The following is a 27,426-nucleotide window of genomic DNA, read 5'->3' on the forward strand; positions in this document are numbered from 1 at the left end:
CATCGCATATCAAAACCTTCAAAACTGAGCTGAGTAATTAATTAGGTTTTTTCAAACTTGGTGCTTGTTGTAAAACTAAATATTCATTAAAGATAGTTTAGATTTTACTGTTCAATATCATCACATACACCCATGGATAACATTTGTGCTCAGTATTTTGCTGTGATAAACACTAACACTCTATTCTTGATGCCCACCCTTACTTCTTTCTGACATTTCATACATTTTATTACAAGGTCATATACAGTGACTACAGAAGTGGAAATTGACATCTCATGGCAGAGCTCATTCTTTGTCATGGTGTTGAAATACAGGAAACACAGTTCTACTACACTAATACTTGTTGTCAGTTGTCTAGCAGTGTTTTTGTGTGTTAAACCACTTAGCACATGGTTGATTTCCAACAAACTCATGTTCAAGGGATGCTGTCTCTGACACCCATGCCTCACTGTCCCTATCTATCCATCGCAATATCCCTGCCCACCTACTTCTACTCCTCACAATTCCCTGCTGTCACTCACAGATGGGTGATATCTGTCATATGGGAATGGAGGCTTTCAAGCTTTTTCAATCTGGATGCTGTGCAGGAGCCAGAGCATCTCCTGACATGGCATGGTGTTACTGGCTCAGCCAAAACTGCTCAACCATCAGTCCATCAGGTCAAAGAGCACAAAATGTATGATTCATGTATGTTTTATGATGAAAATCTCAATTGTACCCACTTCTCCTCATTTGTAATCAATTAAGAATCACAGCTTTCATCTTGATTTAGCTCTTTAGTGTATTTTAGGAGCCTGACGAGCTTCGCTTTGCTTGTCAGGTGTCAAAACAAGTGCTTTTTGTAATCAAGATGTATACATCAAAAGGCAACAAGAATTCAAATTTGGGCCTTAACCAGTCTTTTTGGTAACTGGTGGTGCTTAATGTCACTGACTTAAAATATCTGGAATCAATAATGGCGTGTACATTGTGGAAATATCAAGCTACTATGTGTAGGAAACACTGGTGATAATTAACATGTTTAAAACACATTTCTATCAATTTTGCTTGACATACAAGGGAAAAAGAAGAAATGTGACCACAACCTTATTAATATGTTAATAAATAAAAAAGAAACAGATAAGCACTTGCAGTTTTAAGAATAAAGCCTTTAATTGTGGAGGACAAACACAATGGAAATCAAATCATCTAGTGTTCTCTCAGCAGAGGCATTCCTCCTTTCATATGGATTTTCCTCTGGTGACAGTATTTCTTCCTCACAGTAATTTCCCTTGAGACTTAAGTTATAAACACCTGTAGGAGTAACGTTTTGTCTAAAAGTAGCTTGTTAGAAAAGCTATAAAGTAAGCTGACAGGTAGAGAATGTTAGTAATTATGGTTTAATAAGGAATTGGAAAAGTGTGATGTGGTACTACATTAATGAACTTTAACGAGGATCATTTATCATCATTTATTTGCAGGGTGTTGTGGAGGATTCAGTGTTCTTCAGCAGACTGGAGGTACTCTTCAGCCTACAAATTTCAGACACACACAAACACACGTACTAATAATTAAAACTGTAACAATGCATTATGTGGATTATGATTATGTAATATTCAACTACGAACTTACATGTTGGTGATCCTCTCTAGCCTGTCTTTCACATCCTCCTGGACAAAGACAGATAAGCAAACAATTAATTTCTAGCTCCCAATCAATCTTTGGAGTACTGCTGCACTATGAAAGCATTAGACACAGGTGACCAGCTAGCTCATAGCTAGCCTCATGCATATTGTTTGCATAGTCAAGTCAAATGATTCTGTATGTCCTTTAGTACTGCTGTACTCTAGTCAGGACATTTGAGACAGCAATAAATCTGCAGGCTGATTGCTTTCTCTTAGGAAATGAAGTTTGCCAATGCCAGCAGGTGGCTAACTTGAAGGAAGAGGGAAAAAAAAATACACGTCATACTTGAAAATTAGTCAATATTACACTGCCATGACAATTCTGCTGTTAGTGGAGTATTAATAAGCTAACTCATAGGCTATGCTGAATTTGTTTTGTTAACAGCCTTTAGAATTGAGGCAACCTACAGGAGGAAGACACAATAACTGCTACACAACCTCAAAAGCTTAGTATTAACACCTTTTTTAAAAAGTCTCAGAGGATTTTTTGTGTATTTGTGAACTTCACAAAAATAATATTTTGGGTTGAGCATGAAGGTACTCTGTAAAAACTGCAACTCACAATTCACTGTAGTTGAAAATATCCCCTGACAAATTAGAAGTGAGAAACTGACTAGAGTGAAGAGAAATAATAAAACAACAAATCTAGGGATATAATTTACAAAAGAGCAATCCCAGTGTTACCTCTGTAATTGTACAGGTCTGGTGGGCTGCCAGGACAACAAGAATTCCCACCAGGCCAAAAAAAATTTTTTTTAAATGCCAAATACCCTTTTATTCAGAAATCAAAAGTTAGCAACAACGGAGAAATGTGTGGCTGCTGAGTTCACTCTGTGCCTTAGATTTAGCTTGAATTCGTTTATCCATAGTGACAAGGAAGTGAGTCCTAGTCTGTCCTACCTGTGACGTATCAGACATGGTGCTGGTAGAATAAGATGAGGTAGATGACGGTGGGACATGGGACTGAAAGGGAGATAAGAAAGCACAGGGAGAGGCAACAGATATTTTCATTTTTTGTGTGAAAATATACTTATTTGGGGATTAATTTGAAAAGTATCTTGGTGTAAGTTTCAAGCTACTACTACCACTACTACTTGTGATATTGAGCAATACAACAGCTTACAATATCAAAAAGATCCCAAGCATGAACTTGGAAAGAGCAGTGACATTGCCTCATGATTTCCCTGTTCTTGACAGAGGGAAAGATGTAACCTGAGATTGACAGGTTATGTACAGATTGTTGCAGGGAGCTGAACCTTAAATTCTTGATTTACTAGTCAATTCACATTCCAGCCCTCTCCTATTGTCATGAGCTTTGGGTAGTGACTGAAAAAATGAGATTAGATACAAATAGACAAAGGCTGCAGCTAACCATTTTTTTCATTATTGATTAATCTGCAAATTATTATCTAAATTCATTTAATTTCCCAGAGTCAAGGTAACATCTTCATATATCTTACTTTGTCCAACCAACAGCCCAAAACCTAAAGATTATCAGTTTATTATCTTGTAAAACAAAGAAAAGCATTAAATCCTCACATTTGAGAAGCTGAAACCAGCAAATTTTTGGCACTTGCTTGAAAAATGATGAATCAATTATCAAACTAGTTGATTATTAATTTTTTGTCAGTTGACTAATCATTGCAACTCTAGAGCAGACGAAATGACTTTCCTTCAGAGGGTGTCTGGGGTCACCTGTGTGGAGCTCAGACTCGGAAGGCTGCTGTTGTTTCATCCATCTTAGGGTAAGGATGCTTCCCAGACGAAGGAATTTCAGGCATGTCCAACTACATTACAGTACAGAAAAGACTCCAGGGCAGACCCACAACACGCCTGAAGGAGTATACAATATATTCTAACTAGTCTGTACAGATGGCAAGAGCTGGTGGAAGTAATTGGGGAGAAAGATGTCTTGCAACGTTGCTTACCTTACTGTCACAGCGACCTGGATAAGTGGTGTGTTTGATGCAAATTAACACCCACATTCCATATACATCAACATGAAGCTGACTTTATTAACTGAGAAAAATCTCATGAGACAACACAATATTGTATATATAAAAAGTATGCACATTATGGCTTAATAATATAAAACCTCTATCCTAATAGTCCTAGCAGCAGCAACAGGGATCATTTTACTGTTATGATTTGTATTGCACATATTTAGTATAACAGGACAACATTTTTTACAATATGTTTTTCATATCTTGAATGTATGTAATTCAGCTGTTGGAACGACGCTATTTCCCCTTTTCATCTTACATACAGTACACTGCTCTGGATCTGTCCATGTAGCTGTGATTGACAATTTCTTACAAACCCAGCCACTGCCATGTGAACATGTTAAATTGAGTTCTAGAGAGGTTCAACACAATAACAGGCAGAAACAGCTTGTAATACAAGATCAGTCACTACATTAGTGTCTATGAGGAGCTGTGTACCTACCTGTGTATTGTTCAGTTCCAGTTTAGTTTCCAATAGCAGGACTCTGCTCATCAGATTTTCCCAGCTCTCTCGGGAGATGGTGATGAGCTGTCCTTCATTCTGGAATTAATTAGAATAGAAATTAATAAAATAGAATAAATTCTCAAAGTAGAAAAGATGGCGGTCCTGAAAACAAAAACAAAACAAAAAAAACCAACTAAACTTTATTAAAATTCCTTGGCTTGGGCAACAAACCACACTCAATTGTAAAAATTGTAAAAACTCCCCATATCCAGTAGCAAATATTCTGACTTAATCTGAACTTTTTTAGATCTTTGCATCTTTTAGATGACATGACATGGCTGCTCGCTGATGAAATGGTAAGGATGGAAATCAACACATTTGGATGGTGGACATTGACAAATTTATATAGAGGCTCTCATCACCACATGGATACTAGTCCATAATTGGTGTAGTTCCAACTGAATAGCCACACAAGGCACCATTACTGCATGTATTGTGATATTTTTTATGAATCAAATGAATGGGGCAGTTTCATGCCAAACTGGATGCACTGAAGGACTTCAGTCCAAGTGTTGATGTATAGCTTCTGTCTGTGCAATAATGGACAAAATAAATGGGATAAGAAACAGAGTAAAGGACTGTCTTGATCAACCTCATCTTTGTTACTCCGACTCTCAAGCTCCTCCAGGCGTTTCTCCAGGGCACTGAGCCTGTCTAGCCCAACATGGAGACTCCCCAGTTGAGCATCCAATGCTGAGAGCCTCCCTTCCACCTCTGGGAACTGAAAGACAGCAAAGACAGCACAATTCTTTCTCTCGTTGAAAAATTAAGTAGAAGCTGGTCTAAACTTTTACAATCTTGAATCTATAAACCAAAATGCAGCATGAGCTCTCATCTAGTCTCTACATTCTATTGATTTAGGAGAGGCTTACGTGTAGAATATCATCCTTGTCCTCCTCCCCTCCTGCCAGCTCTGTAATCCCATTTTCAACAGAATTGGAAGCATGTACTTCATTATGAGAGGCATCAGTTACATTATGGGAGGAGAATACTTCCTTTCGAAAGGATTGGGGAAATACAGATGGATTTTCTCTATGATTCAACACAAATGGCCTGTCGGACACCTGAAACACAAAAACCCCATACCATGTAATTTAAATAAAGAGAAAAGACATTAATTCACATCATTCAGCACCTGTCTGACTGTCTACAGTACACACTTACCTGTCAACTCATTTACCTCTTAACATCCCTTTTAATGTCCCTGTATATTTCAGTGACATTGCGTTAGCCTAAATGCACCTGTGACCATGTGCCATAGACTGTTCAATAATAAAACACACCTGCTGGAAAGCACATTCAAGGCCCTCACATCTTTTGCCATACTGAGTGAACAGCTAATTGCTTTAACAAATACAAAAAATGTAGCTGTCTTGATAGAACTAAATGGATACAGTAGATTTCTGTACTGTTTCAGCTTGAAAATGTGTGTTTTTCCCAAATTTCAAATTTGTATTTGAATGATATCCTCAATATTACTTAACACAGAAACACAGGACTTTCCCAGATGATGTAACAATCCTACAGATCTATGTTATGACCACCAGTTTCAGTGATTTCAGCTGCAATGGTGGAAAGAGCTACCCAGCTTCACACGGTCTGCTGACTCCCTCGGTGCATTCATGAAATGTCTGAAAACTCAGCTCTTCCGTCAACACCTCAACATTCAAACTTAATCTTAACCTTTTAGCACTTTGTTGATTGTTGCACTTCTTTCTTGTTGTTTATGGTATTTCTTATGCATTTGTCTACTTACAATTGTTTCTTACTTTAATAATTAATAATTAAGAAACAAAAAACTTCAATCTTCTGCTCTTTCTCATTGCACTTATACCGGGTCAGCTACTTGAAAATTTGTACCATGGCTCTTCTTGAGTCACTGTCCTCTAACACTTGATTGTCTTGCCTTGTTTGCAAGTTGCTTTTGATAAAAGCATCTGTCAAATGACAAAATGTAATGAAAATACTACATAACCCATGAGCTTTGGTCACTGTTGCTTTGGAGAGGAAGCCAGTCAGAGGTGAGAATCAGAGTGTTAATGAATTTAAAATGCTTCATTGTTGCAAAATGCAGTTCCATGGTTGCTGAATTCACGCAAAAGTGACCCAGAAATTAAATTTTTATGTACAGTCTTGTACCTTTGATTTTTTTTTATAAAATAATCAGTTAATCTTTTTTAAAGAAGATTTAACTGGGAGAGTGTAATGGTGATCTAAGCCATAGTAGTGCCTCATCTGTGAGTTACACTGTCTATGGTAAAAATGAATGGGATTTTTACTTCTACAACCAGGGGTGCCTGAAAAAGCTTCTCCCACTTTGCAACTCTATATCAGCTTGTTAGCTAGATATCTGTATTCTCACTGTGTTCCTTCAAATTGTGTTATTAAAATTGTACAAATATGCACAACTGACATTTTCATATAGGTGTACACCTCCTTTGTTCCTTTAAAAAACATTAAGAGCAGCTAGAGTCCACTCACATTATTATCTGGTTCATTAGGTACTTTACATACTAGCGTTCAGCAGTTTATACTATACTTACAGTGTTCAAATCAGTCAGTGTTGGATAAGCTTCTCTTCTGCCGTCCTTGTATGAGGCAGGATATCTGACTCTGGGCTAGAGAGAACACACACACACACCAGAGACATGCACACAGACATGCACACACTGCAGGCTGGTTCACATAGTATGTTTTCAGGTCTCCTCTCACCTTCATTACTAAAAGGCTAAAAATTACTTCTGTCATTTTCAATCATGTTCACAGTTATTTGATAAAAACTAGACAGACAGTAGACTATTCTAGCTGGTGATTGTATACTGAACCATCAACATGGAGATGATTTTGATACACAGGGACAATTCATTGTGCGTCTTTAGTTTTGGTGATGGGACACTCCTCCCTATCACACTGATGAGATTAGATTAGGTTAGATTTTTAACTCATGCTTAGCACAGCTTCGTATACTGGCTGATATGATTACTACTTATTTAAATTCCTGGACAATATATACTATTAGTTTGGCGTCACCAAACACAATTGTGTCTAAGTAATGATTTAATCATTCAATTAATTAATCAGATGCCATTTAATTTTAGCCATCAATATGCTGAACACCGATGCAATTGTATATCTGCAATCAAGAGAAACATTGATACATATATCAATGAAAACAAACCATTAAAAGGATCTTTACCTTCTTCATTTGATTATGTCTCTGCAGGACCAAGTTAATGATGTCACAGATGACAGAGATTTTTCTTTGAGAGAAACCCCACTGGAGGAACTGCTGCTTGGACAGTATGGGCTTATAGTGGAAGATATCTCGTAAAACCTATACACACAAAACAGTGTAAAGAAAAAAATCCACTGTATGCTGGTAGGTTAGTAGTAACTGGGCTTCCTAGAGGAAGAGGATGAAAGTGGTAATGCTTGTGTAAGAAACCAGAAAGAGACAACATGTTGTAATGCTCCGTGCAACAATCTTTGTGCACCCCTGAAAACAAAGCACTCAGAATTGTGTAATGTGATAGAGTTACCTTATAAAGAGTGTCAGTGAATCTGAGGTCCGTTTTGCCAGTCAGCTCCAATCCGGCTTCCACTAGTTGCTCAGCAAAAGGTGGAGAGAAGGAGGTCAAGGTGAAGCTCACTATTGGTAGAAAAGCTAAGGGATCTCCTTTTGAAAGGCTGGTGCAAGATTTTGAGAAAAAAATGGAAAATGTGATATGCCATCACTTGTTAAGCTACACAGCAGCTAAAAACAGTTGTCATTGCTCATGGGAGTGTCACTTTCAATTTTACACAGTTGTGTTAGGGCAGAGAGTGACAATCACATTCTGCAGCTACCAAATCTGAGAATGAATTTATTGGGGTTTTTTTAGTGTGCAAGAATTGCACTCTTGGCAAAGTCAACAGACATATTTTGCTCAATGTAAGAAGTGATTAAACTGTGACATTTTACAAAATGTTCATGTGAAAATGTAATAGTTGTTTCTCAGATTGGATAAAATACACAAACATTTGGATCTATTTTTGCTCAATAACACAATCTAACTTCAAATAAGTAAAGAATATGTAATTTTATTTTAGTTAGTACTTTTATTCTAATATTCATCTGAGTGAATCTGGACTAGATTGTTTTTGTTTATCTCTGTGCCAAAATCCAAACCAAACCAAACATATAGACCTAACAGGTTATGCAGCAGCTCACATAGGTTACTGACAGACATGTGCATTAAAAAAAAACAAAAAAACATTTATTTATCTGTAACACTTTGTGTTCATTTATGTTAACTCATTATTTGTAATTTTAACTTGTTCATATGGTTCTTATTTCTGTATTGCATAATGGATATGTTGTGCATTTATATCACTGTGTATCTGATCTGATATGCACTGTATTGTTTGTTATGAATTTGTTTTAGTTTTGGATGTCTGTGTCTGTCCTATTTCTATATAATAGTGGAAAAAGTACTATTTTGGCCTAGAATCACACAATTAAATTGTAATCAGAAGGAAATCCACTCCAGCAAGAAAAATATGAAACTGAATGTCAAACTGCACTTATTGAACCAAAGGTGAATTGAACCTAGACCGATGCGCTGTGGCTGCGCTTTATGTTACACTGGGGAAACAGTGACACCTTGTGGTAGACAGGCAACATTACAAAAGGAAACCCACACACAATTAATCAGACATGCTCAATGTCTAACTCATGGGTGTATGGGTGTACCTACATAAATTAATAGTACCTGAGGTAAAGGCAATGTTGGAACTTTTTTTCTTGAAAACACTGGTGTTCAACTTAACCAAACAACACATAAAGTCGTAACGTTATTTGTGAATACTTAGTAGAAGAACATGTTCTAATTGTCCCTGTAAACTAATGTTACATCAATAACTGTCAACTTTAAGAACTGTGATGAATATTAATCTCTAATATATTCCACCTGACAACACAGTGGAAAGCAGTAGCCTTTGGACCATTTGTGGATAATAACGTTTTGAACTACTTGTTGTTCTACTTATTTACAGGAAATCTACTGACATGAAGTTAGTCAAATCATATAAGTCATGTTAGAGAAAGTTCCTCCTGCTATAAAGGAAGGCTCCAATCTGTAATTTGGAAGTGAAATGAACTAGCTTAAATATTAACTTGTAGCGTTAAGTTAAGGGCTTCGACCACTAAAAACGTTACTCGTGAATGTAAATAGGGCTGCTGAGTTTTAATAAGTGTTGGCACAAATGTGTTTTTGTTATTAAATTGTATTGTATTGTATTGTAACGTTATTGTATTACGACCTACCCACTGTAGTCGACATGTCCTGGGTACTTTATTACTCGCAGGAGAGTTTCCAGTTTACGAAGACAGCCTTGCACATCTCCAGTAGACAGCATCTTAAACTGAAAAAGAGGGAAGCACCAGCTTAACGTTAATTTAAAAGTTTTCACTTTTTATTATCGCAGCGTGTTTAAGCATTTGTAACAGAGGTTAACGTCATAGCTATCTGTATCATCGTTGCAAACCAAAGCTGCTAGATATATAGAAACTGAATAAGAAGACAACGATGATATGGCTCGGTTCTTTGCTTGAACATTTGATAATTAATGTAAATTCGCTTACCCTCGGTAGAAAAAGCCCAATGACCCAAAAATAGACTTCTTTATGGCTAAGTCGGCTAGAGACGTTATTTTGTTTCTGCCGGGTGATGAGCGACACGCAGGATTGGCTGTTGAAGGCACGTGTTTACACGTAATATAACGACCTGACGTTAGAGACGTATCCTCTATGCACGCTCGCTGCTTTTCTACTATTTTCTTCTGTTTTGTTTAGGAGTTTGTTTTGCACAGCATGCATTTACATGGAAAATAAATGCGTTTGACTTATGTGAAATTCAAATATTATTCGCAGTGCAGGCTGTGTGTCTTCGATGACAAATGTATTATTATTATGACAGAGGAGAGGAAGGGGAGGGGCAGAGGTGACAGGAGGAGGAGGAGGAGGGTAAAAAACATATGATAATAGAGTTAACTGCGGTATGAAAGACTCTTCCTGAACCGATTCGGCTTTTATTTGTACCTAGCTAAATGAAATGACACCCGAACACGTTTGATAGCGGGGCGACTGCATTCCCAGCTGTCCTTGTGTGCTGGTCGGGGTGTCAGAGGAATCACTAAACTCAGGTAGGTAACGTTAGCTTGTATCGTGCTCATTAGGAAATACTGCGCCACGCTTGCAAAAGAAACACGAAAAATGCCTTTTAATTGACCCAAAACCAACCAATTTGGGTCGACACTATCTTCGTCAACATAAAACTAGCTGGGTAAGCTAACTCGGGATTTGTATCAACATATTGTGAGTGATAACCAATTAAACCAATGGCGTACTACTTTGAGTGCTCTTGTGATCTATTTGACCAATGGTGTTGAAGGGAAGGTGGGACTTTTAGGTCAAACTACCTTGCTTGTTGGAACTTCCAACGTTGATGTTGACAGCAGTGTAATGGATTTGTGTTTATGCAACGCAGCTGACGTTAGACAAGCTGCTTTGTTTATTCACACACACGCACACAAGTAGCAAAATCTACGAAGCTAACTTGTCAGCACAGAGTTGTGACAATCAGCTGAGCAGCTGCTGTCATGAATGTGTTAGCAGGTATATCAGTCACATCAGTCGGTGCTGTCTACTATATAATTGGAAGCACTGTGCAGTCTTGTGTAATACAGGAAAGGAGACTCTTAATATCACCATAATCTTGTTTATAAGATGGACTTCAGTTTTGTGCAAACAGGAATAAGTTGCAAACTGGCAACCAAAATAGTCAAAATGTGAACTTAAAGATCTATATATCAACTGAAACAAACAGCTGATAAGTTTTAATTATTAACGCATTTAATACACATAATTGTAAGCCATTTCAACCTTAAAACGAGAGGATAACTGTGAAAGCACAAGCTTCTAAATCCATGGTGTTTACCTTTTATCAGCATATTACAATAGGCATAAGCAGTTCTTTTCACTGTAGAACAGCATGCAGTATAAGAGAAAAGTAGTTTAGCTTGTACAATAAGTGACCCAAATATAATCTGACATATTCATTTAAATCTCAGTGAATGGCATCTGTATGTTGACAAAGACACTATCATAGATATGATTGAATCTATAGAACACTATACAGTGCTAGGAACATACATGTATTATTTGAGACTTGAAGTGAACAATAATGTTTTGCTGGACTCATTTTGGTTTCACAAGTTACAGCATATAGTCTTAAACATGAAACACAAACAGTGCTTTACAACACAACAAATCAACCAAAATATATAGATATATACCATTTCAAGTACTACAACTCACTATTGTTAGACAGATTTTGAATAAAACCTGAGGGGAGTTGGTTAATTCACCTATGGATGAATAAATGTTTTATTGAATAATACAATACAAGACAGTGTATTGTTACATCCTGAGAAGCATTCTGCCCCTGGTACATATTGTGTGAAGTAGAGTAGACAGAGAGTTTGATTACACGCATACCAGTGTCAAGGGTATGAGTCTAATCTTATTTGGGATCATATTGAGTTACAGTGTTTTTGCCTTTTTTTCTAAACTGACTTGGTATCACACTATCTTGTGGATCTGACTTCTTCATGTGGTTGTGAGTAATGAAAGATCACAGTGATGATGGAACTGTCAGTGTATCCTGTGCTTAGCGGCATCTTACGTCATGATATTTGTTGTTTGTTTTTTTACTAACAATTAATTTGCTGACAGGCACATGGATCCGGTGCTTACACGCCCAAGTATCATGTTTTCTGATGGAAAAAAATCTAATAGTTCAGTCTAATTTCTAATAGCAACTAAGATATTTTACATGCACAAATATATAAATGTAAAATATATAAATGTAAAATATATAAATATATAAATGTCATCACCATAACCAGAATACCAGTAAACATACTAACTGCTGTATGACAGTAGTAAACCCATGGTCATGTGTAGCACTCTTGCTGTGGGCTATAAATGAGAAGGCAGATGCTGGGGATGGTGTGCAGGCAAATTACACGCATATATATACATATAGATAAGTCAGTGGTAATAATTATTATATATCATCATCTAATTGACTTGCTTGTTCTGTGTGGCTGTGCTGCAACATAGATGGGTCAGGCACTGTGGAGGCTGCCTCCCAGACAACAGCAGCAGCTTCAGGAAGAGCTAGCCGACCGACTGGCTGATCGTGGAGGAGGAAGACGAGAGCCAGGTAACCCTCACATTTTTTAATGTAGTTTGTGAATGACTTCTGCTATCAAAAAAAATGGTTGACATTAATGCTTTTCATTTTTTGATCAAACAACATATGAGTTTGTTTACAGAAAAGGAAAAAGAGGTTTTGGGTTGCAGTCTTTACAAGTAAACTTTCAACTCAATATCAGTACAGAGAGACTAACAGACTAAACATATTTTAAAAGCTCCTGTTTATGTTTGAGATAATATTATGAACCTCTAATGTGAATAAAAACATTACTGTAAGAAGAATGTCATTTAATAAACTGTAAACAATGTGCAACATGTCAAGTTACAGAGTACATAAATCCTGTTTCAATGTAGGCTATTTCTGAAATTAGATTACTGCCAAAAGTGAAAACAACTAGATTACTAAAGTGCATGAAAACACACTGGATGTCTATTTGACACCGTAATTACTGCAGTAGCAGGGCAACTAAACTGCCCGATTTTGTTAACTTGCTCAGCTTTCGTTGCTTTGGTCATTTTCCTTGATTTTTGTGCCTCTACTAAGGTTAAGTAGGCTACGTGGTTAAATGGTTTCTTTATTTGTCTGTTGTAATTGCCTTTCTGGAACTATTCATTTAGTGAGTCTAAAACTTTGAAGACTCACCCTACTAAACTAAATTAATTATAATATGACTAATTGAGATGATGTGTCATGAGGACAATTTTTCATACATAAACAGTTTGTTGAGTTTGCAAATGACCATGGACATGGAGACTAAAGATGCCCTTAAAATCATGCTGTTTGAAAACAATATTAATGAAACCGATTATAATCAGAAAGCCTTTATAACAACGACAACTTTTCACTGGACATTGGAAACAATTTTAAACACTTTTGATTTGTCAGAAAGAACTAGTTCTTTTCTAGCATAACCTGGACCTTAGTCTTAAGTCACAAGTCATGCAAGAAAAGAAATATGATGAATAAAAAAAGTTTTTTTCCACCAGGGAGAGATGGAGGCACACAGAGAAGAGCTCCTCAGCACTGTTACGGCCCTGACATCTATCATCTGCTGAGAACACGCAGGGGAGGTATGATGATCACACTAATCAGCACTGTGTAACAAAACTGCTTGATGATGTGTGCATATAGTCAGTATCAGTAGAAATACTACTACTGAGGGCTTGGTTTCCTATCCTACCCATAGAAGAAGTCATTGCTTCCATTCATTCTTACACAGGATGAAAAACCTCAGCAGAGATAGATAATCCAACATGGTACATGCATGTTGCCTCCATTTGATTTGAGTGTGGCAATTAAGTGCGTTCACACCAGCTATTAGGATTAAGAACTGTTAAAAAGACCAGAACCTCACTGAAAGCAAGATGAGTGCCAGTAATATTTTTACTCCTGCAATGGTTGACATAACAGATTATATTGGACCTAAATAAATATATCCAAGGCACAGGAGTGACATTTGGTAAGTATGATACAGGCCCTGACACCACCATCACCTGTAGTGTCCTCTCTCCTCTCCTGTTTGATATGAATTTGAAGACAGTAATGAAAGACAGTTGTCTGACTGGTTGCTCAGCGATTCAGTTATTTAATCAATTTAGGCCAGTTTTTCCTTATTTTTCACTTTTGGCTGTTTTATTCTGCCATAAGAAAAACACTGCGGGCTTATAATTCCAGTGCAAAGCCAAACAAAGCTTTATAGTACCAGTTAAAATTTTGAAATCAGAATCAGTCTGTACTTGCAGCCTATGAGGAGACTGTAGAATAAGTTGTGGGGTGGATTTCTATGTTATTGTGTGATCTGTGCGCCTTTTTCATGTGGATTAGATGATAGATTACATGGGCTGACCCCTGCCATTTTCCAAGTTAATTTATGTTATTATCATTTGGCAACAAAAGCTAAACTTGGTGTTATAATAATCCTGATTAAAGCAGTCTTGTGTTTAGGTGTTATCATGAGTGACATTTTGAGGTATGACTAGCGAGCCAACCACAGACTTAAAAGGTCTCAGGAGCCGAATGCCTAGTACCAAGTAAGCATTTCCTTATCTTTCTGGTTGTTGTGAAGGAAAACTCAATATGGACTTTTCCTTTTAGATGTAAATCATAAAATACTGTGCTTTATGCCAAAGACCCTCCAGGGGATGTGTCATTGGACATCACCTAATTGTGGACACAGCGGAAGATGAGTTAACTGTGTGAGGTAGCACAGCACATTACAACATGCAATTCGTTTGCGGGTACACATGCATGTTTAAACATCATGCACAGGGTTCGGGCAAGATACAGCTATCAGAAAATATTATATCTCCTTTCAAGCTGTGACATCATTTGCTCTCAGTGTCAATGAATTAATTCTTAATCCACTTTATGCACAAACACATCTGTTTCCTACTTGAAAGAATCTGTTTTTGTAAGAGAAAAGCTCCACAAGGCTCTCTAAATCATCTTAGGTCAGGTTGATGGAACCTGAATGTCATCCTCCAATGACAGGAATCTGTTGGGAATCTGTTATTTGTTTTCTGTCTTTGTCTCCTTCTTTCTTTTTCTTGGTGATTGTAGGTAAAGAGCAGCATGGTTTTATAGATTTGGAGATGTTGCCACCAGAGTTAGGCATCACCATCCTGTCGTACCTGAATGCTACAGATCTGTGCCTGGCCGGCTGTGTGTGGCAGGACCTGGGAAATGATGAATATCTATGGCAGGGGTAAGGAGGCTCAGCCCTTTTTATGGTGATGGTTAAAGTAATGAACTAGTTGTTTGATTGAGATTCACAGATGTTTCTTTACTGATCATTCTGGTCAATGACATCAGCTGTATTGTGTGATCAGCTACAGTATACTAATATACAGTACAAAATAAATGATACAAGATAAAAAGAGACAGAAAGTTCAAGATACTGAAAACAAATTATATGTGTTACTAAGCGCTGACTACACAGTTGTGTCCATTTTGCCTAATGTATGAGTTAAGTTCTATTCTCTTCTTTTCTATTTATTTCTGTCATATATTCCTTGTGTGTCGATCCACCAGGCTGTGTAAGTCCACATGGGGTCACTGCTCCATCTACAACAGAAGACTACCTGCTGGTTTCTCATATAGAAGACTATATCTGCAACTAGATGAAGGCTGCCTGACATTCAATGCAAACCCACAGGAGGTAACACATGCTCAAACATCAAAGATTTGTAGTCCTATAGACACACACTGACTCCAAGCTTCTACAGTGTGAATGTGTGCACATGTTTGTGTCCGGTACAATGATGTCACTACAAAATTATGCGTTTGATGATGTCATTATTTTGAGCGTCTGGTGTTTCAGCAATCTGTCACTTCAACATCAAAGTGTGTGTTTGTGTGTGTCTGGATCTTCAGATGGATTAAGGCCCCTTTAGACCTCCACTCAGAAGATCTATGATCTTTCTCCCTCCCTGTAGGGTATGAGTTATTTCATGTCTAAAGGCATACTAGTGGATCATCCCACTGAACTGGCTAAGTTCATCTTCTACACCAGACGGCTCAACTGGAAGATGCTGAGGATTTACCTGGACGAGAGGTTAACACACAGACACAAAGACACACCAGCTGTCTTCCATGACAGTTTATGATGCAAAGTTTACACTTTTACATTGGAAGCATTTTTCATCCGCCTTAAGAAAGTCTAAAATCATGCTCTTAAACTCAAGTGTCAATGTAAATCCAGTTGTAAGATGTCTATTTATTTAACTGTGGAGTAGGGCTGTGTGATATGACGATATGCATCGTGTGACATTAGAAAAACATTTATCATTTCATATCATGCACTTACAGTAACGTAACAAGTTTAGTTGTCGTCAACTCTCCGCCTCTCAACTGCTGTCTGTCTCTCTTCTGCTGTGCTGCATACACATGGAGGGCCCAGCCCCACCCGTGCTGAGAAAGAGCAGAGAAGAGGAGAGAAGCAGCGAGACGCAACCATAAATGACAGCAAAACTCAGTAGAGACTGTCTTTATTTATGTTATTTACCAAATTTATGTGCACTCATCTAATTTCATTTCAGTCTGCTGAGTTTGCTGTCATTTATAGTTGCGCTACTCTCCTCTGCACTCTATGGTTCACCTTGGGTGAGGTTGAGCCCTCCATGTGTGCTGCACACACAGAAGAGACAGTGAACCGGATGAAGTACTCAAGTTGACAACCACTGCACTCGTTATGTTACTGTAAGTGCAATAAAAGCTTCTTGAGTTAAAAGCCAAGAAGACTAATTTAATTTAATCTGCGCATAGGATGGACAGACAAAGGGGGGGTGGCACAGACCAACTTATTCATTGAATTCAAATGTGCTTTATCAGGATAGGCATCGTTATCGGGATATGAAATGAGCTATATCAGGATATGAGATTTTGGTCATATTGCCCAGCCCTACTGTGGTAACATGTGTTTGAGCATGTTTACTTAGTGTGTCTACCATGATGTATTTGTTGCCTTTGCCTTTGAAAGTAGTATTACATGGCTCCATTTATGTATGTCACTGTGCGTGCAGGCGGGATGTCTTGGACGAGTTGGTGACCCTCCATAACTTCAGTAACCAGTTCCTCCCCAATGCTCTGCGGGATTTCTTCAGACATATCCATGCACCAGAGGAGAGGGGAGAATATCTGGAAACACTCATCACCAAGTTCAGCCACAGATTTTGTACCTGCAACCCTGGTCTTGTCCGAGATCTGGGCCTCAGTCCAGGTAAGTAGTTACACACATACTAAAAACATACCGCATGTGAACTAGTAGTTTTTGTAGTTGTTGTGGTCCTAGGCTTATTGGTATTGTGAGAGAGATTTAAAAAGTGGTTATCATTGGATATATGTCTTGTGTATATTATATGTAAAATGTTTTCAAACTAAGGGATCAGTGCTTGTTCTCAATTCAATGTGGTAGTAATGTGACTGTGACACTGTGGTATAAGAAATCCTACTCCTAGGCTAGTAGAACTCTTGAACTTGTTTCTATTAGAGGGAGATATCTTTCTTTAAGCCCACTGCCTTAGAAACTGTGTGGCTCATGAGGTACCTAGACAAGCTAAATTTGAAGGATGTCCAATCACTGTCCATCAGGTCTATGTGAGATCATCTATTCAATTCAGTTCAATTTTATTTATATAGCGCCAAATCGCAACAAAAGTCATCTCTGGGCACTTTTCACATAGAGCAGGTCTAGGCCATACCCTTTAATTTACAGAGACCCAACAATTCCCCCATGAGCAAGCACTTAGCGACAGCGGTAAGGAAAAACTCCCCTTTAACAGGAAGAAACCTCAAGCAGAACCCGGCTCTACGTGGGTGGCCATCTGCTTTGACTGGTTGGGTTGAGAGAGAAAGAAAGGGGTTGGGGGGGGTGGGGGACAGACGGACACAGAGAAGCAGAACAACAACAACAAAAACAACAACAATAGATACATGACTAGCAACAACAAACAGCAGCAACGGCTGGAGAAGGACATCCCCAGAGCCAAGGGCCAGAGCCCAGTCCCTGGGGTTTCCTGCGGATGAGAAAGCACAAAGAACTCTGGGGAAGAAAAGAAGTCAAGTTAGTAACATGCAGTAATGATATATGAAAACATACAGATGGAGAGGAGGAGAGAGGAACTCAGTGCATCATGGGAAGTCCCACGGCAGTCTAGGCCTATAGCAGCATAACTAAGGGCTGATCCAAAGTGAGCTTGGTCAGCCCTAACTATAAGCTTTATCAAAAAGGAAAGTTTTGAAGCCTACTCTTAAACGTAGAGAAAGTGTCTGCCCCCGGACTGAATCCACAAGAGAGGAGCCTGATAGCTGAAGGCTCTGCCTCCCATTCTACTTTTGGAGACTGTAGGAACTACAAGTAAGCCTCTGCTATGACCATACTTGTTTATAAGAAGGTGTAACAGTTTGTGGAAGTGTCCACTTAGGAATCTGACTGTTTTCAACATTGCTCCTGGAGAGGTAGAAAACTGTCTGGTTTGTGTTCACAATCTTTAGAGAAAGGGCTGGCTTTAGGGAAAGGGTCAAATAATAACAAGCTTTCTCTCCAAAAATACAAGATAGTTTTTCTATTTGGACAAGGTGGTTTTTAAGCAACAATGCAAAAATTTCCACGACAGTATTACTGAAATACTTACACAATTATTACAACTCTCTGACAGACTTATGATAAACTCCATTTGTCAGCAAACCACAAAATTTGTCTTTACAATTACTCTATGCTGGTATGAAGCCAATTCTGTCCACACTAAAAATTCAGGGTAAAAACAATGTTTTTTACTTGTACTTGTTTGTGATTGCTACTAATTGATAATCATTCAATCTTGTTTCAACTATCAATTAAAATAAAGCTAAATTTGAAATGAGAAAAGTAAAAGTCATACAAATATGTTGCAAATTAAAAAATATTTACACTGCAGTTTACTGCTCTGCATATCTGCCAACATCTACGCTGGAGTAGATAATATGCAAAATAATTTTGGCCTGCCAGATTATCAGTTTAGTTCTAGACTGGAGACTAGACTCTCTAAATCCCACAAGAACACAAATTCTTGCATGTGTATGCCACAAAACAGGAATAAACAAAAACTATATACTTGCCTTCCATATTTATATTGCAGTTTTCACTGAAAAGGTGGAGAAACAGATGAAAAAGCCAAACTTGAATGAAATATTGGATGGAGGGATGTGGGTAACACTGTAAAGAGGAATAAAGTAAACTTAATAAGAACAAGATGAACTTCAGCTTAAATGTGACTCTGCAGATGATGGATGATGAGATAACGACTCTCTCACTTATGGCACACCACGCTATTTTTCCATATTCTGGCATGAAACCATGAAATGAGGGGAAACCGTTGAGGTTTTATTTACAATAATCCCTGGCTTCAGTGTTGTCAATGGACTGTGCATTTACTAACTTAGAGCTTTGCTATTGTCAGCAGACCATACAGAAACCAATCCCTGCCTCTGATACTGTAAACTCCTTGGACCTACTTTTGTGATTAGGAGGATTAGTGTAATGGTTTTGAGCCCATGGATGGATGAATGAATGAATGGATGGATGGATGGATCTCTGAGGACAGCCTTTTCATTTCAGTGCTCCTCTGCCCCTCCTGCCCTCTGGACAGGATTTGACACAGCAGTGGAGAACAGTTTATTAGTAGCATAGAACACATTTACAGTGTGTGTCATGCATCATAATTTCAATTATCCACAGAATAACTCTCTAGTTTCTTTTACTGCCCGTTTATGTCAATTCCTCTTGCAATTATAGTCTGGTTCAAGTCTCAGCCTTTAGGGCACTCTAGTAGGACTGTGACTTTTCTGGGTGAACAGCTAACACTATCAGTTCTCCTTAGTGCCAGACACTGCTTGAGTTTGATCACATTCTAATGTCATCTCTCTGCAGATGCTGTGTATGTGCTGTGCTACAGTCTGATCCTGCTGTCCATTGATCTGACCAGCCCTCACGTCAAAAACAAAATGTCCAAGAGGGAGTTTATCAGGAACACTCGCCGAGCAGCCCATAATGTCTCCGATGACTTTGTTGGCCATCTCTATGACAACATATACCTGATTGGCCACGTGGCTGCGTAGCTCCACCTACCAGCTGGCCAACAGAAATCCTCACACTGCACTGAAAAATAGGAATTGGTGATTGGGTTCCTATATGTGTCTGGAAATTACGGAACATTATGGAAATGGATGTTAACACTTTTAACGTCCTTCGAGGAATATAACAACAAATAAAATCTTACTAGAAAGATTAAAAACAAATACAATTCACCACTGCACTGTGAGACAGACTGTGCCACCAAATATTAGGAATGTTGTTAGATTTCAATCAAATGTGTGAAACATTTGAAATGTCTTTAAAACCAAGCCACTGCAAAGAAGGAGGTTTTCAAGTGGAACCATGAAGACATGCTCTGATACTGCACTGATGGATGGGGACTACTGATTGGTGGTGGGATGAGGAGGAGATATGCCCTCAGTCTGGCACAGACGCTGGGCAGATGATTAGTCATGCTGACTTTCATTTCGGACACTAGCTGCTTCACGATCACCAGTTGTATAAAAACTGGCCCATTCTTGTAGGATGTTAATACTAGGCTAACAAAAGATCGATCACTAATATTACTAGTAGCACTTGCCAGTGTAACCAAGCTAAGCCAGAGTTATTCAGCAGTCAGTTGAGCTTGATACATTGTCCAGTGGCAACAACCAGAATGTCCAAGTGTCAAGATTCACCTAGACCTGCATATCTGTGGCTCAGACACGAAAGTTTTTTTATTTATTTATTTTTTTTTTATTCATTTAAGGAGTAAAATGAACAAGACAACAACACATTGTCTCCAGTGGCACACTGTGAAATATTATAACACACATGTCAATTCTAAAAACTGCATAAATTGCTTCTGGTTGTTTGGTTATGAAATCAATTTGACGATCACCCAGATTAAAGCCAAGTTAAATATCCCAAGTAGTATCGTCGATGTTGTAAGAACCAACTAGCTAAATATAACTTAAGCTTTTTTCTACACCATGATTTAAATTGAATGTACTAAAACTTATTGTTACATGTGACATTAAGGAAATCTCTAATCACACTGCTTCAAAAGTGACATGCTCCTTGTGCTGCAGGTAGAGCGGCATCTTTATACTGCAATACTGCTTTACAATGAAAATGGTAAACAGAAAGTAGTATTTGGGAAGTCAGAGTTTGGTGATGGATCTGAATCTACTTCTGGCTTGATTCTTGTAGTCAAGTGTAGGGAAAGATCGTGTGAAGTGAAAAAATGTAGGATTTTCATCATGTCATTCTGTGATTTTTTTTGTGAGGGGGGGGGCTCTTGAGATATAATGGAAGGACAAAACCACTGCCTGAATTTTAAGTATGTAGTTGATAGTGCAGTATGTTAAGATCATGAAGTTCTTGTGTGTGAAAAATCATACTGTTATTATTGTGTTTTTACCTGCTGCCATTGGTGCACATACCACAGGTTTACCTTAAATCCCAGCTTTTGTTTTTAAAAATCTCTGAAAAGCAGCCCACAGAAACTTAACTATTTCTGCCATGATATAATCAGTGAAGCACCTGAAGTATCTGAAAGCCACACTTGAGTAAAAGTACGGTACAGATATCTTATCAGAAAATGGCTTTGGCAGAAGTCACCTACTAGAATATTATTTGAATAAAAGTCTTAAAATATATTAACTTTACTTAAGTATCAAAAGTAATTTTCTTAAATGTACTTAAGTATTGAAAGTAAAAGTAGAGTAAATGCTGTTAATAAAAAAGCAAGCAGTCAGAAATTTGAGAATTATGAAGTTTTATTCTTTCAAGTATGTACAGTACCTTTAAAAATGAAACCTACATCACACTAAAAGAAAAAACAAGGTCTTCAAACCTTAAAGATTGTAGAGAACAAAGTCCAGTTTTTCCTTCCCTCCTATTCCTTCAATCAACCCCCCCTCCCTCCTTCCTCTCTTCCTTCCCTACAGTAACAACGCAGTAATTACTTGAAACTGATAAATTTGCTGTTCATCTTCAAAAGAAGTTGTTTTTCGAAATTGCGAGAATTTGGTCTTGCTCTTCTTGGGCTGAAGACAAGTCCTGCAATGCTAAATAGCCTTTCACAGGCCGCTGAGGCAGGTAGAGGCTTGTTCAGCTTCACAGACAGCTTGCACACAGCTCGGAAGGATTTCAGCAAGTCCATGTGATCTGCTGAATAGGCCAAGTATCTGTCCAATTGTTTGTAGTCGTCTTGTGCTTGAGACAACTGCAGGGCAAAGAAGAAGTCATCAGAAGATAAACTGGACCTGGTGGCATCACCTAGCTGTAGGGAGGGTTCTTTTATGTGCTGCTTGATGAAGTCCATTCCAGAAATATTGTGAGGATGAAAAGATAAATGGTAGGATTAATACAACTGTATAACATGTCATGGCCCCAACCTAAGGTTTCGTGCTAAATAGTTTGTTTTAATTTGAGATTTATAAATTTAGTTTGTAAATTTAGTACAAAATTTACATCCATATACTTGTTTTTCACTGTCCCCATGTGGTCTTACCCATTCTGATTGTGGCATCATCCTTTGTCCAAGTTGTTTGGAATTTTGGAAGAAGAATCGTAGCTGAGATCAACTCAGTGTCTTCTGACATGGACGAAAATTCTTTATTCCCACCTTTAGAGCATCCATCAGAGGTTTGCAGTTCTTCAATGGCAATTTAATTTGGTCAAGTTTGGCTGTCAGCAGGTTGATTGTTGAAAATAGCCACCCTATGTGAGCATTTGCTTTTGCTTGCAAGATGTTGGTTGCCTTGGCGACTGGGCTCACAGCAGTGGCATACTCTGAAGAATGCGAGTTCAGCTGTTTTAAAGCTGTAATGGAAACAAAGACGACAACACTGTTTTATAACACTTTATAACCATTTCATCAGATTCAACAAAAAATGCTGGATGAGTAATTAACTAAAATGGACCAATGATAAGTAGAATTTTGGATACAATGTGAAATAGTTATTAGAGTTCAAGAAAGGGTGGGGAAACACATTGACAGTTCTAGAGACATTCAATTGTCAAATTGTTCAATTATGATGAAGTGATAAAATACACATAATTCTTACTTGTACTGGAACCTTTAAGTCTGTGCATATGACTCTGATGCCCCCCTCTCCCTTGTCTTTGATTATCCTCAGCAGTCTTTCCACTGCCAGGAACAAGAGTTCCACCTGGTAGCATTCAGGCGCAGCAGCTGGAGGGAGCAAGCATCTTTAACAGTTTTAGCTGCAAGTGTGGATCTTCCACATTTGTTCCAAAGTGCATTACACTTGCCAAATGTTGAACGGTGCACTTTCTGGTACGCCTCATTGGATGTTGCTTTCCCGGTATCAACTATTAGGTTGAGTAGGTGACAAGCACAGTGCTGGTGTTTTGGGAGCTGGAACTTGAAACCATCATCTTCATTCAGAAGCACTGACACATCAACAATCTCCACTTCTTCACCCCTCTCTTGATCCTCTTCATCCTCTCCTGGTTGAGATGCATCACCATCACTTCTGATTGCATTGTTGTTCTCATCTTCACCAAAAACTTGGAAAGCTTTTATGAAGTTTGGGCCATTGTCTATTGTAGTTCTCAGAATCTTCCCCCAAATTTCAAACTCAGAATGGATGTCATTCAGGGTGCTTGCCAACACATCAAATGTGTGCAAACCTCTTAGTTGTTTACAGGCTATTGGCTGCTGAGCATCTTTTGAGACTGTCAGGGTCAATCCAATAGGCAGAAATACCAATGAAAGCCTGACTTCTGACAGACCAGCAGTCGGTGGTGGTGGCAATATGGTCAAAGACCCTCATGGCCTGAGTCACCATTTTCTTCATTCCCTTGGAGGCTTCATCAGTCATTGAGTGCAGGGTCAGCATTGACATAATTTTTGCATTGGGCAGCAGTTCCTTTACAAAATCTCTAAATGGTTCTTGTTCACCAACACAGAACGGCTGGAGCCCTCGGACTACATACTTCACGGCAACTTTGTCAATGGACCTCTGAGAAACAGTCCTGGTGTTCACTAATGAGGTCTTCCTGCCGGTGAAGGGAGTCTCCCTTTTTCTCTTTGTTGATGTGAGCTCTCCATATTTTTTAAGGTGGTGTACATGCTTTCTCTGAAACGGTGAGAGAAAGACCTTTTCTAAGCATAACAACTTTAGCTACAGGATTTAAAAGCTACTCAACAACACTAACAGTCAATGACCATTATTTAACATACTACCTTTACCAAATCTGCAAATAGCGATGTGCATCAACTAGCCCTACTTTGTGCCACTGATGTAATCATCGTTTCATTTTTTAAATGTATTAACTTTGATTAATAATATAAGCCTACATTCGAGTCACAGATATAGCCCAATAGCCTATAACCACTGAATTTTGACAGAATTAATTCAAAGTAAAACTCAAGAGGGGAGAGTTTAACAAAATGTATGACGCTCTTGAAGACGTGCATAATCCTGAACATTTCTGTAACCCGCCACAACCACAAATATTTCCTCCACTGGTGTAAAATAGAAGTTACCTGAGGAAATATTTTGCCGGCAGGTTATACCAGTAAGAGTGTTTCAGAATTATGGACATGTCTTCAGGAGTTTTGCGTTGAATTAATTCCGACAAAATTCAGTGGTAAACGCTATATCTGTGATTCGAATGTAATGAGCAACATTGGCTAGCTATCACGTTAGCCAGATATCTGATCAGCCTTGATGCTAATTATGATAACTAAATAACATTAAAAGGATTAACATTCACAGGGTTAATCTTAATTACCCTCAATGTGTTTCATGAGGTTGGACGGGGAGTTTTTAAAAGCCAGTATTTCTGTATTTTTGGGTAAGCATAAGAGGCACTTCATCCGGTACAAAGAGTCTTTCACTCCAACATGAGAAAACATTTCTCGCAAATATGTCACCATTGTTGTTAGTTGCCAGAGTAGCAGGTGCCGTCCCTATTTCTTCTACTTCCATCATGAAATCTCATCGTCAAGTGGAATTCTACTCAAGTGGAATTCAAATGTTCAATCTAGGACCACTGATTCTACAAAACTGCTTGCTTGCAGTCAGTGTTCCAACATCATTAGGCTACCATATTTCTTTCAATTTTATTTTGTAGTAATGAAATAACAAAGATGCTTGGGGAAATGTATCCTTGTAAAAGTATACATTTTATTTAGGAAATATAGTCGAGTAAAAGAGAAAGTTGACAAATATAAAACTCAAGTAAAGCATAGATACTCCCAAAAAATACTTAAGTACTGTAACAAAGTATTATTACTTTGTTACATTACACCACTGGATATAATAGTACAGTACATCTCTTGAATTAGACATGTAGTTTTATAATGACCTTATCACAGTAAGACCACTGCCGCTGTAATCCTATCAAAAAGTAGCTCTATTTTGCCAGAAAATTAATATGAAAAGAACATGCGTGAAGAACATGAACGTGTATCTCACAATACAAGTTACATTATGCCTTTTAACTACCATTCATGCAAGCAATCAGCCCAAAGTCATGGAAACACCATAATTATCAGCGTAGTAAAGTGATTGGTAGAATATATATGTAATTTAAAATGATGGATTACATTTGTCAGTGCAGGAATATGTGTCTGAGGTGTTTTTGATGGATTGTAGAGACAGTGGAAGCCAATTACCGCTGGAGGGCAACAGGACAGTAGAAAAATGTGGCTACTCACCAGAAAAAAACAAAACAAAAGATTATTAAACTGGTATAAAAAAACAAAACAACCCAACAACAAAAATACTTGGATGGCTCAAATGGATGACAGATTTGAAACTGTTGCTTTTAAAAAGCACATAAATCTGAATGGAGCATGATTGTCATTCTGTGCTTGTAGCTTTTACTGAGTCCCAGCAGCTAGCATGTAGCCGTGGCTAACAGTGAAGTATCACATTGATCACTGAATGTAACCATAGCAACAGACAGGATGACACAATGAAGGACTTTTGTATTTAAACCTTTTATATCATAAATCAGTTAGCCAGTTAGGTATAGTCGCAATACCAAACAACTTTTATTTATTTTTTAAATTTTATTTTATCAGTCATTTCTGTATAAATAGCCTCTTGGTTAGATTGCACTGTAAATCCAGCCGTGGCTGAACTCACATTCATTTTGTTTGAAGATCCAATATTGTTACTTTATCACACTGATTTAGAGCTGTAATGTCATTGTTTTCTTTAAATTATGAAGGAAATCCATTTCCTGATGTGTGTTTTTTCCCTTTCTGGTTAAGACTTTGTGACTTTCAAAATGTATTGAGAAATTGTTGCAAATATTTGACTTATTAAATCTGGGCTTGATTTTACTGACATGTTTTAACTACCTGCACATATACAGCTTGGCTAATGTATATAGAAGTTGAGAAAGTTGCGAGGAACCATGCAGCTCTCTTTTCATTTGATCTGCCACAATGAGCATCCACATCATGTGTTCAGTCTGTATCTAAATAGCTGAAGTCTAATGCTATACTGCCAAATAACTTGATGGGTGACAGATTCACATTTAATCTTGTTTGTCAGAGGAGCCTGTACTGAGAGTGGGAGCGTAATTCTCACTAAAAATAATCATAATACATAAATGCCTATATTCACACATAACAAATTGAATGTAAAATGTAAGAAAAGTGAGTCAACTAGTCTGGATTGTTCTACAGTTCATTTTTAATTTCACTAGCTGCATCTTTAGACCCAATCAGACCCCATTTTCAACAGAAGGACATGATCAGGCCAAAAACAAATGTATGACATGATGATTTGACACCAGCGAGCCCACTTGGTTCGGTACAAATCCGACTTGAACGTTTTTCCTTTGAGACAAGCCACAGTGCGTCCAGTAATTATGGACACTGTGTGTGTGTGTGTGTGTGTGTGTGTGTGTATGTATGTGTGTGTGTAAGTAAAAAATGTGTGTAAGCATGTGCATGTTTGAGATCAAACAGCCAAAAGAGTAAATCCTCTCCAGACACAATATGACCTTTGACACTTGACCTGTGTGTGTGTGTGTGTGTGTGTGTGTGTGTGTGTGTGTGTGTGTGTGTGTGTGTGTGTGTGTGTGTGTGTGTGTGTGTGTGTGTGTGTGTGTGTGTGTGTGTGTGTGTGTGTGTGTGTGTGTGTGAGAGAGAGAGAGAGAGAGAGAAGGAGAATGACCTATCCCTGGGTGGTGTTTGGTTTATGTACTGCAAATGAAAAGAGAGCAGAGGGCAGAAATACATGACCCATCTACACACACATATACTAGAAATGTTTAAGCAAAGTGACCTTTCAATTTAATCCTGTGTATATTTGATACATAACTGAAAAGAAAACTGTTCATAGACTTTCTAGATTGCAGATATCAAGCAAATTTGTATTAGTAGTATCAGTAATAGCACTGAAAGCTGCCTAGAATAATAGAAATTATGTTTGATTTTGTTGTGGTT

At 38.0% G+C, this 27,426-nt stretch overlaps 2 protein-coding genes and 1 long non-coding RNA gene across 4 annotated transcripts; 1 reads left to right on the forward strand and 2 right to left on the reverse strand.

The window, feature by feature from the left end:
• Positions 1 to 1,127: 1,127 nt before the first annotated feature.
• Positions 1,128 to 9,904, reverse strand: cep44 (centrosomal protein 44). Of its 2 annotated transcripts, XM_044346695.1 has the most exons (11): positions 9,796 to 9,903; positions 9,478 to 9,575; positions 7,712 to 7,859; positions 7,369 to 7,506; positions 6,716 to 6,790; positions 5,045 to 5,236; positions 4,765 to 4,893; positions 4,110 to 4,208; positions 2,565 to 2,627; positions 1,612 to 1,649; positions 1,128 to 1,511 (listed from the first exon to the last, which is right to left on the reverse strand). In XM_044346695.1, exons 2-11 carry the CDS (start codon positions 9,567 to 9,569, stop codon positions 1,451 to 1,453), a joined length of 1,035 nt encoding a protein of 344 aa, XP_044202630.1. In that variant the 5' UTR covers positions 9,570 to 9,575; positions 9,796 to 9,903; the 3' UTR covers positions 1,128 to 1,450. The 2 variants fall into 2 exon arrangements, with proteins under 2 accessions (XP_044202630.1, XP_044202631.1); XM_044346696.1 differs by lacking the exons at positions 1,128 to 1,511; positions 1,612 to 1,649 and adding an exon at positions 3,360 to 3,451 and having other exon boundaries at positions 2,559 to 2,627; positions 9,796 to 9,904.
• A 112-nt stretch (positions 9,905 to 10,016) lies between these two features.
• fbxo8 (F-box protein 8) lies at positions 10,017 to 26,313 on the forward strand. The gene is made up of 8 exons (XM_044346697.1): positions 10,017 to 10,355; positions 12,337 to 12,439; positions 13,420 to 13,503; positions 14,993 to 15,137; positions 15,464 to 15,590; positions 15,868 to 15,986; positions 16,954 to 17,150; positions 19,839 to 26,313. Exons 2-8 carry the CDS (start codon positions 12,337 to 12,339, stop codon positions 20,024 to 20,026), a joined length of 963 nt encoding a protein of 320 aa, XP_044202632.1. The 5' UTR covers positions 10,017 to 10,355; the 3' UTR covers positions 20,027 to 26,313.
• On the reverse strand, positions 18,366 to 19,813 carry LOC122979339. The gene is made up of 2 exons (XR_006402842.1): positions 19,750 to 19,813; positions 18,366 to 19,688 (listed from the first exon to the last, which is right to left on the reverse strand). It is a non-coding gene; the product is annotated as an uncharacterized LOC122979339 (long non-coding RNA).
• Positions 26,314 to 27,426: the final 1,113 nt, after the last annotated feature.

The sequence above is a fragment of the Thunnus albacares genome, chromosome 3 (assembly GCF_914725855.1).
Source record: "Thunnus albacares chromosome 3, fThuAlb1.1, whole genome shotgun sequence".
NCBI classification, from domain to species: Eukaryota; Metazoa; Chordata; class Actinopteri; order Scombriformes; family Scombridae; genus Thunnus; species Thunnus albacares.